Raw genomic sequence first — 17,058 nt, 5'->3', positions numbered from 1 at the left:
ACATTCAAGATTTACTTCACTGCACAGGTTAGGACAGTTTTCCAGAGCTCAGTAAAAAAAAACAGACAGTTGATAAACTTTTGTGTTCTCCCAAAGTTTTTCCATGCAGCAGTACACAAGGTCACATCTGATTTCAGAAAGCAGAGACTCCCAAAAACAAGGGTGCTATTAAACGACCCTCATTCCCCTCACCAGTATGAACACTGCTATTAATTAGTTTTGAGTACCCAAGAATCCTTCAGGATCGGTATCCTTGTACCTAAATACAGTCCTCTACAAGATTTCCTCTACAAAGTTTTCCCCTTGTAAACACAGTATCAGGGAATGTTTCTTTGGGAAAAGTCACAATCCCTGTGGCAGTTAATTAAAGTGTCTTCTGCCTGATGAGACAAATGCAACAACGCCACCGTCAGGATTACAGGCTGCACCACCACAGCGCAGCCAAGAATTACAGACTCTGTGCTGTTTGAAAGACTGGATTCTGACACAGCTCAGTCAATGGGAGGAGGAGTGTGGGTCGCTCCTGTGTGAAGAGCAGCCTACATGCTAGGGAAAAAAAACTACAGCTTACAATTCTGTTTCACTTATCACAGGTAGAGGATGCTATTGGAAAGCGTCAGCGAGTTCAGCCATTTCTTTGTTAATTAATACTTTGAATAGATCCTGTAGTTACTTTCTTCACCAATACTAAAAGCATTAGATAATAAAATACATTGCACAATAAAAAACCCATTAAAATTCTTAGTTAAGCTGAAAGGTAAAAGGAAAAATATCTTATTTCACAAGCTGCCAAGGAGGGGAGTTGTGTTCGTTGTACTCATAAGTGTTGGTGTGCAAATCCTAGGATGACATTCACTCCCAGGTCCACTTCACTTCAGCATAGGAGAGGCAAAGAAGTTGGCTTGACGCCCCAGCTGGCTTGTTGACTTGCTTTTGCTCCCAAATCTAGTTCAAGAGAAGTAGAAAAGTGAGGTTTGGCTATAGAGGTCTACTTACTCAAATTCTACCCGCCTCTTAAAGCGTTCCAACTCCCTACTATAAGGTCACACTCATTAACCATTATGCAGCTTGCACTGTTACTGTAGCATGAAGGGAGAGAGTAGATCAAGTAGTAAATCCAAGCTGCTCCCAGAACTCTGTCCAAAAGTCTATTTTTACTTCTCCCTGAACACCCACACCACCTGTAGCATACCAACATTTCCATAAAAGCACCCAGAAGCACTTACTTGGGGGTTATGCTGAAGGTAGACCGGACCTTCTGGGACAGGGAGCTAGATGACGGCGTCTTGGACAGCTGCTGTTCCGGAGTGGTGAGTGGTCCAAGCATGCTCACTGTCAAAACACAAGCAATCAAGTGAGCAACATGAGGACAGCTGAGTTTTCACTGCTAGGCAAGCAACATTAGACATTGCCTAGCATCTGTCAAAGATACTAGACAAATCTGGTATTTTCTGGCATGCTTTCCTTCCCTCTTCCTGCACAAAGCATGCAGGGATGGCTAGTTCCAAGTCTCACAAGCAGCCTTGATTGAGGATCATTATTTCTCATACAGCAGCTGCACAGCCAATAGAGCACCATTCAGCTGTTACCTTTAACATCTGGTGTCTGTGGAGTGGAGAAGGCATTGGTGTTCTCAATTATGTGCGCTGGGTCAATGTTTTCTTGCTCCACCAGCATCAGCTGGCTCCAGTATTCCACAGGCAGCAGCAGAAGCCGCTCCACTACCTACAGAAACACCCACGAGTAGCTAACGTTAGGAAGTGGTACACGGCATTAATGCATAGACAGACATCACCTCATCTCCCCTCCTGACAGAATTCTTCACGTGGGACACATTACTCACATCTGCTGACCTACCTTGGGCTGCCGCTTAGTGTCCTGCAGTAACGTCATGGCATCAGGATCAGGCACTGCGTGAGCAACTATCGTGGGGCCAAAGATTTTGGCCAAGTTGGTAACATCCATTTTAGTGTCTGGGCTCTGAGCCACCCTATATTTAAAGAAAAAAAATAAAAAAATAAAAGTAGCTTCCCTCCCTTCACTTTCCACACAGCTCCCCAACCAATATGCACTTCAGCCTCCAAAAGAACATAGACTTTTTGCTCACAAGCAGTCATAAGAGACAATCAGAGAAGGACCAGTGGCAATATCCCCCCCTTCCAGGACTCTCAGTCCATCTGAACATACCGCTGCAGGTGAAGCATGAGAAACGCTAGGGTTTCCCTGTTGGCCTGAGGAAGTTCACTAACTGCCTGGTACATAGCAGCAATACTGTTGTCCTCATCTGAGATTTCTGGAGGAGGAAAAAAAAAGTTTAGACCTGAGAAAGCAGTCCTAGATGCACAGCTGTAACATTCCCCTCACAGTAAGAGCTGCCTGAGGAACAAGGAAACTAGGAAATAACCATTCTAATAATTCCATATCCTGCCCAAGCACTAGAATTTTCATTTTTCCAAAACACTACAGCAGAACAGACCTCCCCAGCTGACTGCATATCTGCAGCAGAAGCACTGAAGTCTGCCAGCTCACATGTCAGAAAAACCTGTGACCACCAAACCTTTTATAAAGTACTGAGGGTGTCATTTAGCATCTCCTTACCTGCAGCTTCCATGAAAGTCTTGTTTAACCGGAACGTGAGAAGGGGTTCTTTCAAGCTGCGTAGGAAGTCTTTCAGAAGGCCGCAGATAGCGTGGATATCATCCACTTTACTGAGCAAAGGAATGTTTTTTGATCTCAGGTACTTCTCTTTCAGCTCTCTCACTGTCTTGTCACAGCCAGATATCCGGTAAAGGCCCATCTGTTGAGAGAAAGCCTTGCTTACAGGCAGAATACAGACTGCACATGTAAAACCTACATACTTCTGCTCCCACATTTCCCTCCACACCTGAGCGTAGACACTGCTGCTCACTCAGTCACCCCACTGAGCAGTGCTACACACCCAGTAAACAAGAGACGTTTGGGTTAATGATTTGCTTCTCTTAACACCACAACCTGTTTCATTAGTACTGTTTCACACCTCATTTTGTTTTTACCTCATGTAGCCCTCGCTGCTCGATCTCATTAACACAGTGCACTATGATGGAAGGGATCATTGGAGGAGCAGAAGGAACATAGTCCATTAAGGTCCCCTAAGAGGCAGAAGAGCAGAAAAAAATAAGGTACTCGAGTCTCCAAGAAGACAAATCTAGACTCAAAAACATGCATTACTTCTCCTTCATCATCCCTGGGACGCACAATACCACACCCCTCAGCACAATGCTGCAGGATTGTGTGTGCAGAGCTGCCATATACACAACTTGAGACTCTCCTAACAAATCACCCCCATCATCCATTGTCCTGGAACAATACTTTAGCAAGTTCATTTGTATTTCATTATGCAGCTCTGAGCAACGGGCGCTCTTCTGTAGAAGACAAATTTGGAGCCTAAGCACGTTCCACCTCTAACCTAGGATTATTTGTGTCAGCAGCTATAGTCCCCCAGGCTCCCCATACACACTTACTTCCCCAATTTGGACAGGAGTGCCAGTCAAGGTGGGGATACAGGGAAGGGGACAGCGGTCCCGACACTCTGGATGAGCGACCACACGGCAGCTTCTGCACTTCAGAGATATTTTTCCAAACTTTATTCTCTTTCCACAAGGAACACACGATTCCGGCTTGATAACCTAATGATTCAGAACATGTTATATAGGTATGGTTAATATTGACTTGAGACATAACAGCTGATAGCCTCTTATCAATAGCTTGATATCACAATCACACACATACATGTATTTAATGAAGCGAGATGAACTTGCAAGTTCTTCCTGACCTACCGTTTTTGAAACAAATTCATGCAGCCTCACTCCCCCATTGTTTTGGGGGGTGCAAGAGCCATTACTCTCCGATTTGGATTCCAGCTGCTTGTTGCCCAAGTTTGAATCACTGTTCCAAGGCTGCAAAGGACCTGGAAGACAGAAGAGGAGTGTTGGCTAGGTGGGAATTGGTCCTTTGAGTGATCTTTGCTCAAAAAAAATGCATTATAAATCAGAGGCAGCTGCTTAGGTCCTGGAGGAAGGTAACTGGCATTACAGGACAGCCTCCAGCCCACTGCATAATTGTTTCATGACTAGAACAAATGGAGACATGACACCTACCACTCTTCCTCTGACTTCTCAGGCTATAAGGCACAGTCTGGATGGTAGAGATGGCTTCAATTGGGCCACCATCACTGGGGACCATAACAGTTGTCTTTGCTACTATGGATTCATTTCCCTGTAACAAGGAGTACGTTGTTAGTGACAGCAATAGTGACAGGACAAGGGATTTTAGTTTGTTGGCCCCGGAAACAGGTACACACTAAGACCAACTATTTTAATGCACATGAACCCAGCTGGGACCACCATACCTGGTCTGCAGTGGAGCCAATTGATCGTATTTTCTTCTGAGGACCTGGTGGGCCTTCAATGTACTGCCTAGAAGATCGCTGAAGAGATACAGTATTTTTGTCTACAAGGCACGTATACCATCAACAGGAGTTCAGTAGAATTAGAGGAGCAGAACAATCGTCTGCACACAGCACAACAGCATTAAGTTCTCTATAATACCACTTTTCTTTACAAACCAGAAGATAATCAGGAGGCCTCAACATGCAGCTCTTTCCAATAATTGTCCTAGCCAGCTTTGTAATCCATCAATATCAATTTAGAGGGAAAAAATAAGCGGTAACTGATCAAATCCCAGACTCTTAACTCTACTAGTGATGATTTTAGGCTGTCCTTTCCCACCCGTGCCTACTGCATGCTAACAGCAGACCAAAACAATCACAAGCTCCTTTACATACAGGAAAGGATTCAGCTTCCTACAGACTTTTTTCCCTAACACAATAGCTGTTAATGATCTTAAAATGCTTTCTAGCAAACCCTAGGCCATCACAAGGTACACGTTTAATTAACTTTCACACAGAATCCACACAGCAGGGCTGAGGTATAGCAGTCGCACACCCGTCTGAAGTTAGATTGTGACTAGCAGCTCAACATCATTATAGGTGGCTGCGAGATGACAGATGGTGACATTGTGTTACCTAGGGCTAACAGCAGCATCTATTTGAAGCAGAAGAATTGAACATACCCGCTTTTCTCTCCTTTTCAGTCTGACAGCTTTCACCATAGAGGAATCCCAGTCCTGTGGGAAATAAACAGTACTGGTTAGTTCAGTGTAAATACCACACAGCCTCTGGTCTGGGCTTTCATTAAGTTTTACCCAATGACACACCAGAGAAATGCAGATCAGCTCTACTAGCCTAATACTACAGTAATCTAAACACAAGGGGTCTCTGGAGACTATCCCTGAGGTTTTATAGGGGAAGAAGACTTCAGGACTTCGAGTTACATTACCAGTGAATCATCGGTCTTGTCAAAGCTGATGTCTGACAGAATTGAGCCAGATTCATCAATTGTAGACAGCCTAAAAAAACAAATTAGAAGAAAAAAATCATTAGTTTGGCCTTCCATCAGCCACGACCCCCAAAATGATCTCTCCAGAGCTTTATTTCAAACCGGACTATAAAGTAAAACTCCATTGATACTGACGCAGCACATCACAGATGCACGTGCAGCTAGATCAATATTTGCTACTGATGTGATCAGACAAAACACTACTTTGTCTACCTTTTGTTGCCTGAACCTCCCATAGAAACCTGTGGCCTGTTAAGAAAGGCAAGGGCAGACTTCTGTTCTTCACTTAGCTGAATACTCCCCGATGCATCACACATGAGCAGCTCTCGAATCAGTTGTATTTGCCTCTCCTGGAAAGAGAGATAATATCAGAAGCTGCCATGGGATAAACTGTGTTTAATTACTGTAGGAACCAATCTCAGGTATTTGAGATACCACACGGATAGACTCTCAGGACTCGTGACACTACACTGCTAAGAGCTGCAAAGCATGTGTTTTGCCAGGTAACTCTGAATAGCAGCCACTTTTTTCCAAACCAAAGCAGAAGGCTGCTACAAGGAGCCAAGCCAATTTGTTGTTGGTGGGGTTTGGTTTGTTTTCCTCTCCAGGAAACAAGTTATCACGAGTGCCAGTCCTTATTTTCCATAGATCAATGCAGTTTAACCACCTCCTCTTCACGTTAACTGGAGCTAACTGGTAATAAAGGAAATACTCACCAGCTTCTCACAGTCCATTTCAGCTTTTTGCCTGCGTTTGATCTCCACATCCACTTGATTGCGAGCGTGTTTCAACTTCACACCCAAAGCACTACATTCAGCTTCGGTTTTCATCAGAAGATCCTTGTACCTGCCAAGCTCATGCTCTGTTTTCTGCAGTCTTCTCCGATATTCATCAAAGTTCTTTGCTAGCTGAATAAATTCTGGAGAGAAGGCAAATACATCTTTAACTACTCAGGCAAACAGAGGAGATGCAGCAACCCTCCTTTCACTGAGGGTAGGTTTCTATTAATATAGCTTGCTCTTAACTGAAGAGTGTTGCAAAGCTGGCCTTTCAGCACACCCAGCTACACTCTAGATGCTCACAGCATCTCACAGCTTTTCTGCTTGATACTGACACATAGGATTTGGTCTGAAAAGACCCTAAATGAGACCTTGCACAGATCAAGTCAGCTTACTGTCAGTCCGTGACTTCGCATTTCTCAAGAACGGAGGAAAAAAACTCAAAATCTGAGTGCCTGTAGCAGTCTTATTACTCACCACCTCGTCAACAGATTCTTCAGTAACAGCTAATAATGTTTGCTGTAAGTTTATAAACATACAAACAAGCACAACATCCCACTTAGGCTGCCCACTGAAACAAAACTTACGGTATTCATTTCCTTCACTTAAAACTTCAGCCTGGCGCACGAGTTGATCAAACATACGCAGCAAATTCAGCGTGGCGGCCTCCATCTTCCTGCCAAGAAACCAGAACTAAATAAACAGCCCAGCCCTTTCTTCCCACCTCCGAATGGAAAATGCGTTACCAGTCCAAAGGAAAGAGAATTTGCTTCAGGATTTTTTTTTAAGGCAAGTTTTGGAAGCTGCACAAACAAAAACACATTAAGAAATGTTTCGTGGCGATATACACATCTAAACACTTTCCTAGGGAGTACAGATCCTCGTTCCTCCACAATTTAAGGATAGCACAGCCATATGTAGAGGCAGTATCCTCACCTGACTGCCTCAGATAACCCCCAGGACACTACAAAGGTTCAGAACCTGAGGCAAAGTGAGGGATCCCAAACTATTTTCCTTCTGAAAGGCTGCAGAGCACAGCTTGTGCCCAGGCTGTGAGTAGCTTGGTACTATATAGGCCACTAAAAACCTGAAAGTCTTCAGAGCTCCTACGATAAAAATAGAAGCAACATTCTGGGGAATTTTAATACCATTTTAAATTTAGCTGCATTTTAAGTTGCAGCTCCTGCCGCAAATAGCTTTTAAAAATGCAGACAGTCAGCACATTTTCCTCGAGCAGCAGCAACAATGGCATAAACAGAAGCAATGAAGGGGAAAGTCTCCAGCTCAGCACCGCAGAAGTCACTTCTCCAATGCAAGAGGGTGCTGGAGTCCATAGGGCAACCCAATTAAAAAATCAGCAGCAGGTGCAGGCACTGCTGAGAGGTGCAGGATGGGGGCAACACACACCAGAAGGCTCTGGAGACCACCAGGGAAGGCTACAAAGGACTTTATTTATTCAGTTATGGACTCTACAGACACACACACTCATATACATATATATATATAGGGGGGCTTTTATGGACCCTACAGACACATATATTTATATGGGGGCACGCGAGGACCCTACAGACACATATACTTATATAGGGGCACATATGGACCCTACAGACACACATATAGATATATATAAGGGGGCTTTTATGGACCTTACAGGCACATATATTTATATGGGGGCATGTGTGGACCCTACAGACACATAATTATTGGGGCTTCCAATCTTACGCAGACCACAAGGTATAGAGTGGCTTTTTGCTTACAAGGCCTTCCTCGTAGACTGCTTTTTTCGTCTCAAAAGGCACTTCGAGAGCTTTGTGCCTTCGCTTACGGCACCAGAACCCCCGATGGGGGGCGAGGGAAGATAATATAAAATTAAATCAAATTTAAAAAAAAAAATCTTTCGAGTAAACGGGCACCAGGCCTCGACGGCGGCTCCCCTGGGTGGTGGAGAGCTGAGGCGCCGGCTCGTCCCAAAGGGGGGGGACGAAGCTCGGTGCCCAGCCCGGTGCCGAAGCCCCCCCGGTTCTCCTCAGCCGCCCCCCGCCCCACTCACCTCAGCCGCCGGCCCGGCGCGGCGCGAGCTCCGGCTCCAACCGCCCAGCCTAACCGCCCCGCGATTCGGTTTGAATCCCTGCCGCCAGCCAATCCCGGGCCGCGCTCCGCCTTCCCGGCCTCTCATTGGCTCTGCTCGCCGCGCGTCTGAAGACAAGCCGGCGCCATGTTTGCTAAGGGCGAGGTTTCTCTCCTCCGCGCAGCGAAGCGAACGTGGGAAAGGCCCGGACTGTCCCCGTGATGAAGGCGAAGTGGCGCCATCTTTACTGCTGGCAGCTGTTTTCAGCTCGCGTTGCTTAGCAACAGAGCAGGCAGGCGATGCCTGCAGGGCCTAAGCTCCCCAAACCGAGGGCTGCTTCTGCTGCAGCCGTTGGCACCAAAGGGCTGTTTTGGGCAGAAAAAGCTGCTGGTTTGGGGTGTTTGGGGAAAAAAAAAGCCTCAGTCTGAAGCCCAGTTGTGACTTTAAGCTATGCCAATGGCAAAGGTTGGGAGAATCTGAGAGCCCTCCATGCACTGGTTTTGCAGAGTGACATAAAACCCTCAGCGTGACCCAGAGAACTGATATATTTCACTAGAAAGCCGTTTATTCAATGCTGTCCCTTGAGAAAAATGATGCCTTGGCTGATTTTTCTCTTTGAAATGTTGATCTGAGTAACAGCCAGCCACCTGTCCCATGTGCAAAAAAAAAAAGCAAAGCCCCATTTCATGTCACGTACGACTCCTCCAGTCGCAGGCATTTAATATGCAAACAGATAAAACACAAGCCAAAACCCAACAATTACAAGAAGCGAAATCGCATAATCATAAAATATCAATGCACTTTAATCTTTTAAATCTGAAACAAAACAGCGGGTAATTGAAGAATGGATATTAGCAATTAGAAAGCGGAACTAAATGCTTAAAATTGCTAAGTGGAAAAGTGAGTTCGTAAAGCAGATTGCTCTCAAACATCCAGCTGCTTTTTCAGGACTGTTTTATTTAGGTTATATAGTCTGCTTTAACTTAATTAATAATAATTAATTCATAATAGTTTTCAAAAAGCCTCAAGGTTCCCTGAAGAGTAAAGAGTAATGAGGCTTCCTCACAGAAGATGGTCAAAATTATCTACATTTTACAGGGGAAATGTGACCTGGAAAAGAAATTCTTCATCCTCTGAGCCAATGGCAAAGCAAAAGAAAGACAGTGACCTTGATATTTGACCTCTTGGTATGCAAAATCACCCAAAATCCCAATTTGACCCAGTCTGGAAAGCAAGTCAAAGGTTGGTAGTTAGACCTGGTCCTGCTGAAAGCCTCTGGTACACACACAGACCATCCGGGCTCTCCTTGTAACTCCATTTCTGAGCAGGTTCAGTTCTTTTATCAACAGCCCTGAGTCTCCTGCATCTCCTGCCTGTAATTAAATCTTTGCAGCTAAGATGTCTCTATTGGCAGATCATATTTATAGGTAGGCGAGTTGTTTTAGTGTCATTCTTAAGAGTTAAGGAGCCTTTTGCTCATAAGCAAATTTTCCCCCTTTTAAATTGTCATCTGCATTCTTGTGCCAATAAAAAGGCACATTGTTTTAGATTATGGCCCCCATGGTGCTTGTAGCGAGTTACCGCATTAGGCACTGTTTTTCAACGTTAAGCAAATTAGATTTCTTCCATATGATTTCAGGCATCGTTTTTCCAAAAAAACCTCCTCTGAAATCTTGTGCGTGGAACCTCAAAGGCTGTCAGGAGCTGAGTACCACAAAAAGGCTCCTGCAAGAAACCTCCTCATCTGCTGCCATGGCTTGGCCACAGCCAACAGGACAGAGAAGCATGAGCCCTGAAGCTTGGTAGGATTTCTGTTTCTTCCTCCTTGGCTGACACATGGTGAGAGCACGGAGGCCAGAAGCACCTTCCGCATATCACTTTACTTCAAGGCAGAAGACAAGGCACGAGATTGAGGGCCTTTATTGCAAAGTAATTATACTCTCTTTTGTTTGTGTCGAGTGGGGTGGGGGAGAAGCCTTGAAATGTCTCATCTGGGAAACCGTTAATAGAATTTATGCTAATTTGATGATTCCGGCGATTACTGGCGGAAGCACTTCACATTTTCAGGCAGCAGAAATTCTCCTCGAGCTTCTTCTGCAGGCTCACTCGGTTGGTTGTTTGCCCATTCGCCTCCTCCATTTGCTGGCAACTCCCTCGCTGGGCAGCACTCGCAGGACCTTTGCTTGTGACAATGCTGTTGGGCTCAGGGGTGACCCCATGCCTCCATCTTTTGGGGGCAGAAAGCAGGGAGAACTGCCCCAGTACCTCACTGTGCTAGCAAGCAGCCCTGCAGCAACAAACCTTTCCTACCAGCTTCATCTTCTGGTGGAGCTTCGCAAGCACAAATCTCTCTGCCTGGCTCCTGCCTAATTAACTCCAGAATTGCAAACCCATTTGTGCAGTTCTGTGCTTAGGGGAAGCCTTTATTAAGTTCCTCTTAATCCAAAACCAGTTAGAGCATGATGGTCTTCATGAACAGTCATCCAAAAAAAAAAAAAATAAAATAAAGGACAAAGAAGGGGAGCTAGAAACTTTAAGATGGCAACCTTTCTCTAGGGGAGAAAAAGCAGAAAGAAATATATATATATCTTTGGTGCACTTCTCTTAATGCAGCACTGATTTCAAAAAAAAAGAATGATTCAATAGCGTTTGGAAAACGCCCAGCAGGCGGAGCAGGGAGGGCAGCCTGGGTTTAGCCGGAGGAAGCTGGACATTTTGGGGAATGAATTCCTAATTTTTCGTGGTTGGCCCGAGCTGCAGGCCGGCAGATGGCATCACGCTCATGCCGTTGGGTGGTATCGGGTGCTGCGAGGCCTCCGCCACGACTCAGCTGTGCAAAATATTGCTCGGCTCCTTGCCCGTGTGGTCTGCAACGAGGGTGCCAAAGGAGCAGAGCTTGCACCATCAAGCCAAAGCAGCCAGGTTTATCTGTGATTGTCCGCCTGCACGATTCCTCCAGCAGTGACCAGCATCAGGGTAAAGAGCGCTTGGATGTAATCAGCCAAATCTGTCTGCGGCACCACGCAGCCCATCCTTTCTGCTCCATGCACCTAAATGGTGCATTGATGTCGGCGGAGGAGCCACAGCCTAATCCTGAACTCGTTAAAAAACAATGGGAGTCTTTTTATTGCCTTCATCTGGCCTTTAATGAATGACCTCTTGTCGCCAGGAGCTACATGCAGTGACAAAGGGTCTTTGTGGACTGATATTTATGATTTCATTTAAGCCAGGGAGTAAGCTAAAGGAGAGGGTTGCAAAATAAGAGCTGAGCTGATGTTTCCTGCTTTAAACTCAAGGGATCTTTAGCTAGAGTTTTTTTTTTTTTTTTATATGAATATAGTTGTCATCTCTTAAATATTTGAGCAACTTGCAGTCATGAGCACTCCCATGCTGGTGGCACACAAAGGTCATGGCTCAGTGGCAGGGCAGGGAACGATTCTCCCAAGCCCCACACATTTCTTTGGTCCCTCGAACTGGGGGTTTGGGGGAAGGATTTGGATTTTCCTAGTGCCCCCGTCACAATTGCATCCACTTCAAGCACACCAGGCCCTGCTGTGAGAGCGCACAACCTGCTGGTGTGCAGCCCCAGGCTCGGCACGGCCACTGGGTCCCAACAACCCTCTTCGCACCAGCAACTTGCCAACGCTGATAAATTTTTGCCTCTTCCTTCAGCAGGGTTCAGCAGCGGATTAAGCAGCTGGGAGCCTGGAGTGAGAGTGCGTCCCCTCTCCTTTGCCATGCAAACACAGAAAATTAATCTTCCAGCTTCCTCTGATATTTGGGCTGAATTACAAGCTGGGAGCGGAGATAAAGCACGGGCGAAAGGAAGGCACAGGTACAGCGGAGAGCTGGGCTGCCTGGCACAGGCCCTTGTCCGTGCAGATAACAGCTCTCCTCCCTCTGTCATGCATAATTCACCAGCACTGCCTCCCTCCGTCCGGTCATCCCTTTCTCTGCTTTCACTGATCTCCTACAAAAACTGGAAGCCTGCCTGTCCAAGGGAGCCTGAAGGACACCAGGCGACACATGTGGGTGCAGAAGCACACTTGGACAGGGGGAACAAGCACGTGTGTGCACCCAGAAACACGGCAGCACCACGCTCAAAAGTGTCTGCACTCATCCAGGAGACACCTGCCACCAACCCAACCAAACCAAACCACTTCTGCAAGGGCCTAAAGGGCGATTTCACATGCCCATCACATTTCAGCTTCGGTAACCAAGCTATCTCCCTAAATCCCTCTGATGTTATCATCGAATAGAGGTTACTTCCTTTGGGATACCAACCCTAGCATTAAGAGACACCAACTGTATTTTATTTGGTCGTTCATCCGGCAGCTTCTCTGTACCTTTTTTTGACAGAACTGTGCCACACAGAGCAGAAAGGCCACAGAGGTTTTCCATAGCTTCTGAGAGCTGCTTTCCCAGAACAAAGCAGAAATAACCCCGGTCACTCCCAGCCAAACAGCAAGCATAGACACCTGCTTAATTATTTTCGCTTTGTAAATTAAAGCAGTGACATGAGTTTAATAACCACTGCCTGGGAGTAATTGGGGCGATTATTGTATGGCCCAGGGGGAAAATTGCAGCCTTTTATCTCCAGGGAGTAGCATTAGGATCCAGCAGATAATCAGAGGGTTATTTGTTGCACTTCAGATGACATTTCTTATGGATTTAGAAGTGATAGTGATCAAACCACATTGTCAGAGCCACCTCCAAACTGGGGAATCCAGCCACCTGTAAGCTGCACAGCATCTGAAGCCACCCAGGACAGCTGCCCTTCCAGCAGGACAGCATGACTAACAGACACGTGTCAGAGAAGCCACATTCGAGTTCAAATGCTTCCAGATCCGTCACTCATTGTGGTTTTGTTTTCTTTTCTTTTGCAATTCGATCTTAAAAGAGAGACAATGCTCAGGACAGCAGCACGCTATGCTGCCTGAGAGGATGCAAAAGGGGGAGATCAACGCTAACAGATGCCGCCAACCAGATCTCTACACAACCACAAGGTTGCTGGAGACTTTCCATCCTCAGTTTCTCCCTCCCCACCCCAATCAATAGCCTCTGCCTGTCCTCTCATCTACAGCAGCCCTGAAATTTGAGGCTGAACACCACAGTCGTTCACCACAGCACAATCAAGCGTCTCTCATCAGCGTTGAGCTCTCCATAAGATATTTGTGCACTACCAGGTAGCAGTTTTTGGCTCCAAAGTCACCTGGATGGTTACAGGATTGGGAGTGAATTCCAGCAACCCAGATGTGGTGGGTGGGCAAGAGGCAGCTCAGCTCCCGGTGATGCCTCCCAGCCTCAGCCCCGCTCTTGGCACCCAAACTGCATTCATCCAGCCTGGCCAGAGGGGTGCAAAGAGGATTTTTAGCAAGGCTTAGCCCTGCCAGAGCCTTCGGTGCTTCCCTTTATAGGTTTGCTGCACAGGAGCATCCCCAAATCCTGCATGACACTGGTGAGCAGGATCCTGCTGGGCCTGGGAGAGAGCTGAGCCAAAGCAGGCTCCGTTATCGATCCCCCGATCAATGACAATTCAAGGCCTGGAAATGACAGCGCCTTTTCTTAGTCCTCAGTTCCCACCCAAGGCTGGGCGCGGGGAGGAGGGAGCTCACTCAGAGGTTTAGCAATAAGCCGAGGCAGGAGCAGAGACGGGAAGAGCCTCTCTTGCAGCAGGTGGGTTGTTTAACAAATTGGACACAGAACAAGACAAAAGGCACCGAGGAAGGAGATCTGGCGGGACTGGACCTTTATCTCCAGCACGTTGGCAGCCAAATCTTTGTGCAATATTTATCAAGGGTGAGCGGGCAGGAGAATTGGCAGTCGATGCATAAGTGAGGAATTAAAGCCACTGCCATCCTTATCTCCCGGGCAGACACGCAAAGGGAGGGGTGGATGGGAGCTGCGAGGCAGCCCAGGGCAATCGAGTTTGAAACCATTTGTGGGCTTAACGAGTCCAAACTTCATTAGCTCAGCTGATGGGGAGCAGAGAGGAAGCACCAAGGGCAAATCAGCATGTCTGCATCCTCCGGTGGCCAGAGCCAGGCACCCTGCCTCCAGGCTGATATTTCGGCTGGGAAGCCCCTCACGTCACCGGGCAGGCATCGAGCACCCAAGGGGGACACGATGAAGCTGCCCCAAAAGCACTGGCACGAACTTGAGCAGTTCTTCAAGCCCAGTTACTTTTAGACCGGGGAGTTTGGGAGCTGCTCCTCTTTCTCTCCCAATTACATTCAGCAGTAAGGCAAAGGCAAAAGATGCCGTGCCCTCGGGTGTATTCATGTTTTCAAAGTCAGAGCCACGACTGCCTTGTGAGTTGCAGACACTGCTCGGCACTTTGCAGCTACCCCATGAACATGCCTCATCAGACACATGCAGGAAAACCGCAGGGGAAGGGACAGATACAACCTCGGTGATCTCTGCAGAGCTCCGATCCCTCCTGCTGAGGGTTTTTGCCAACAGGCCGCCCCCAGTCAGGTCACCCGGCTCCTCCAGCAGCTCCCAGGGCTGCGGATGGCAAGCAGGGGGTTGCTTCGTCCCCGCCATCTCCTGGGAATCCCCAGCTCTCACATAACACGCCGGTAATTAACTCGCTTATTGGCTTTGCTTTTGCTGAGACTGCACATTCAAGATGGGCTCCATCTGCTCCTTGCATGGGCTTGGCTGTCTGGGGGAGGGTAGGAACACCACCACCACCACCAGCAGTCATTTCTGGGGCTGGGGGACAAGGACAGGGCCATGCCAGGGACCAGCAGCAGCGCTCTGATGACAGATTCAGGTCCCAGCTGCCCAATTCCACCAGTCCCTGCACCACGCACCAAACTGGTGCCACCAGCCCATGCACCAAACCTGGCTCCACCGGGGCCGCCGCAGCCACCAGCTTCACTTCATCGTTTTAGGGAATTTGCATCTCCCAGCTTAATTTCTCTTTAAGGCAAATATGAGCACAAGAAGCCAAATGGGACCTCATTTTCGGAGATGCTGGACTGCTGTGCGTGTCGGGTGGCTGCTGGGAAGCCGACAGGCTGATCCAGCCGCCTGGGGTATTTAGGACTTTATTCCCTCCCTGCACAGCCCAATTCCTCTTGGAGGAACGGTCTTGGAGGCAAAACATGGAGAAGCAGCATCACCAGAGCAACTGTCAGCCACAGCCCTTCGCAGCCAGGTTCCCGTTTCGGCCTTGATGTGGTTCCCATAAATCCTCCCCAGGTTATTCCAGCCGCTGTCACTGAGCTGTGGCAGCAAATCTCAGCTTAGCTCCGAGCAAAGCAGCGCAGAGCACGTGGCGCTCGCCGGGTCCCCCAGCACCCATCTGCACTGCCTTTGTCTCCTCAGCCTTTGAGCGCTGCTTCTCCTCCTCTCTGCTGCAAAGAAACGCGTTCGTTGCAACATTGCTTTAATTTGTTTGCCAGCTTTCAGGGAGCGGAGAGGCTCGCTGCTCCCATCGGTGCTGTTTGGAGGATGCTTGATGCTGGCAGCGTTAACTCTTCAGCTCCTGCACGGTCGCCCGGGCTGCCAAAATGTGTTTGCACGTTCAGGACACACGAGCTGCCTTCTCCAGCACAGCTCTGGGGTGCTATGGCAGCGACAAAGGCACGGGGACAAACAGCCCCTAGCAAAGCCAGAGGACTGCAGATGGACAAATGGCATGGGACAATTGGGTGGCACAAGGGGACAGGCTGGATCTGCACCCAGGGAGAAACTGGGGTCCCTTTGTCCCGTGCTGCACCTTGCACGTCCTGCATTTCACCTCCGTGGGCACGCTCCTGATGCTGGAACCCACTCGCGGTCTGGGACTGCAGCGAGGGCTGGGGCAGCAGGAACGTGTTTGCTCTTGCTGGGCCCATTTGCAGAAGCACCGGTGTGGCCACTGACGACGTGGGGAGTTTCTTCTCATGTAGCTCCAAAACAGCTTCAGTGTCTGATGTGTGTATCAGAGCAAAGAAAGCAAGGAGCCAGGAGGGATGGCCTCGGGCAGCGCTGCAGGACCGCAAGCACCACGCGGATCCCCTGCTCAACCCAGCATCCTGCAACAGGGGTTTGCGGGGCCTCTGCACTTCCAGATGTGGGTCCCATCCTTCCTGGGCTGCTTCAGGCCCCCTGGTCTGGGGGAACAGCCATGGGCTGCGTCTGTCCCAGCTGAGGAAGCCTTTTCTGGACTCAGGGTAAAACAAGCCAGGATGATAGGAGCCAGACGAAGTGGAGTTGGTGCACAGGGAAAGTGCTTCAGGATGCTCCTCACACTAATTGCTCGAGCTAATGAAGGTGCACACGCAGCTCAGCAACTTCCCAGTGTTTCCATCCACCCTCGGTTTGCGATGTGCTGGTCACAACTCGGGAAAGCTGCGGCTGAACCATCACGAGATTTCCAGGACAGCAGAAAAGCAGAGACAGGGGCTGTAAGAAAACTGCAGCAAACCCACAGCATGCAAGGGACACCCACATCCAAGGGTGATGAGCAGCAACAGCCAGAGGGAATCCCAAATATCCAGCCCCAGGCATGCAACGCTGGTGCAACACAGATGCAGCAGCACAGCTCTTCCTGAGGCTGCCAGCAAGGAGCTTTCCTGATGGAGACGGCCCTGGGGCTTTCATCCCCTGACCCTTGGGGACAATTCCTGCAGCCACAGACCCCCAGGAGAGCCCGAGCCACCTTCCCCACCGCCCTCTGCGTCTCCAGGTCCCCCGCACCCGCGCTGCAAGGTGCCTGGTTGTTAAGCGATTCAGCCTCCTTGTTATCCCGAGCGCGGTTCTGAAGGTTTAAATAGAAAGATAT

General features: G+C 48.3%; 1 protein-coding gene across 1 annotated transcript; it reads right to left on the bottom strand.

Annotated features, from left to right (window-relative positions):
• Window positions 1–812: 812 nt before the first annotated feature.
• On the bottom strand, window positions 813–6,280 carry RACGAP1 (Rac GTPase activating protein 1). The gene is made up of 15 exons (XM_084303523.1): window positions 6,152–6,280; window positions 5,649–5,785; window positions 5,376–5,445; window positions 5,110–5,163; window positions 4,388–4,465; window positions 4,137–4,254; window positions 3,816–3,946; window positions 3,501–3,665; window positions 3,033–3,128; window positions 2,599–2,797; window positions 2,188–2,293; window positions 1,858–1,990; window positions 1,590–1,725; window positions 1,227–1,332; window positions 813–945 (listed from the first exon to the last, which is right to left on the bottom strand). The coding sequence occupies exons 1-15, from the start codon at window positions 6,263–6,265 to the stop codon at window positions 870–872; spliced, it is 1,719 nt and encodes a 572-aa protein (XP_084159649.1). The 5' UTR covers window positions 6,266–6,280; the 3' UTR covers window positions 813–869.
• Window positions 6,281–17,058: the final 10,778 nt, after the last annotated feature.

The sequence above is a fragment of the Netta rufina genome (assembly GCF_964035555.1).
Source record: "Netta rufina genome assembly, chromosome: 30".
NCBI classification, from domain to species: Eukaryota; Metazoa; Chordata; class Aves; order Anseriformes; family Anatidae; genus Netta; species Netta rufina.
Note: the sequence above shows the minus strand (reverse complement) of the source record. Positions and strands in the feature narration are given on the sequence as shown.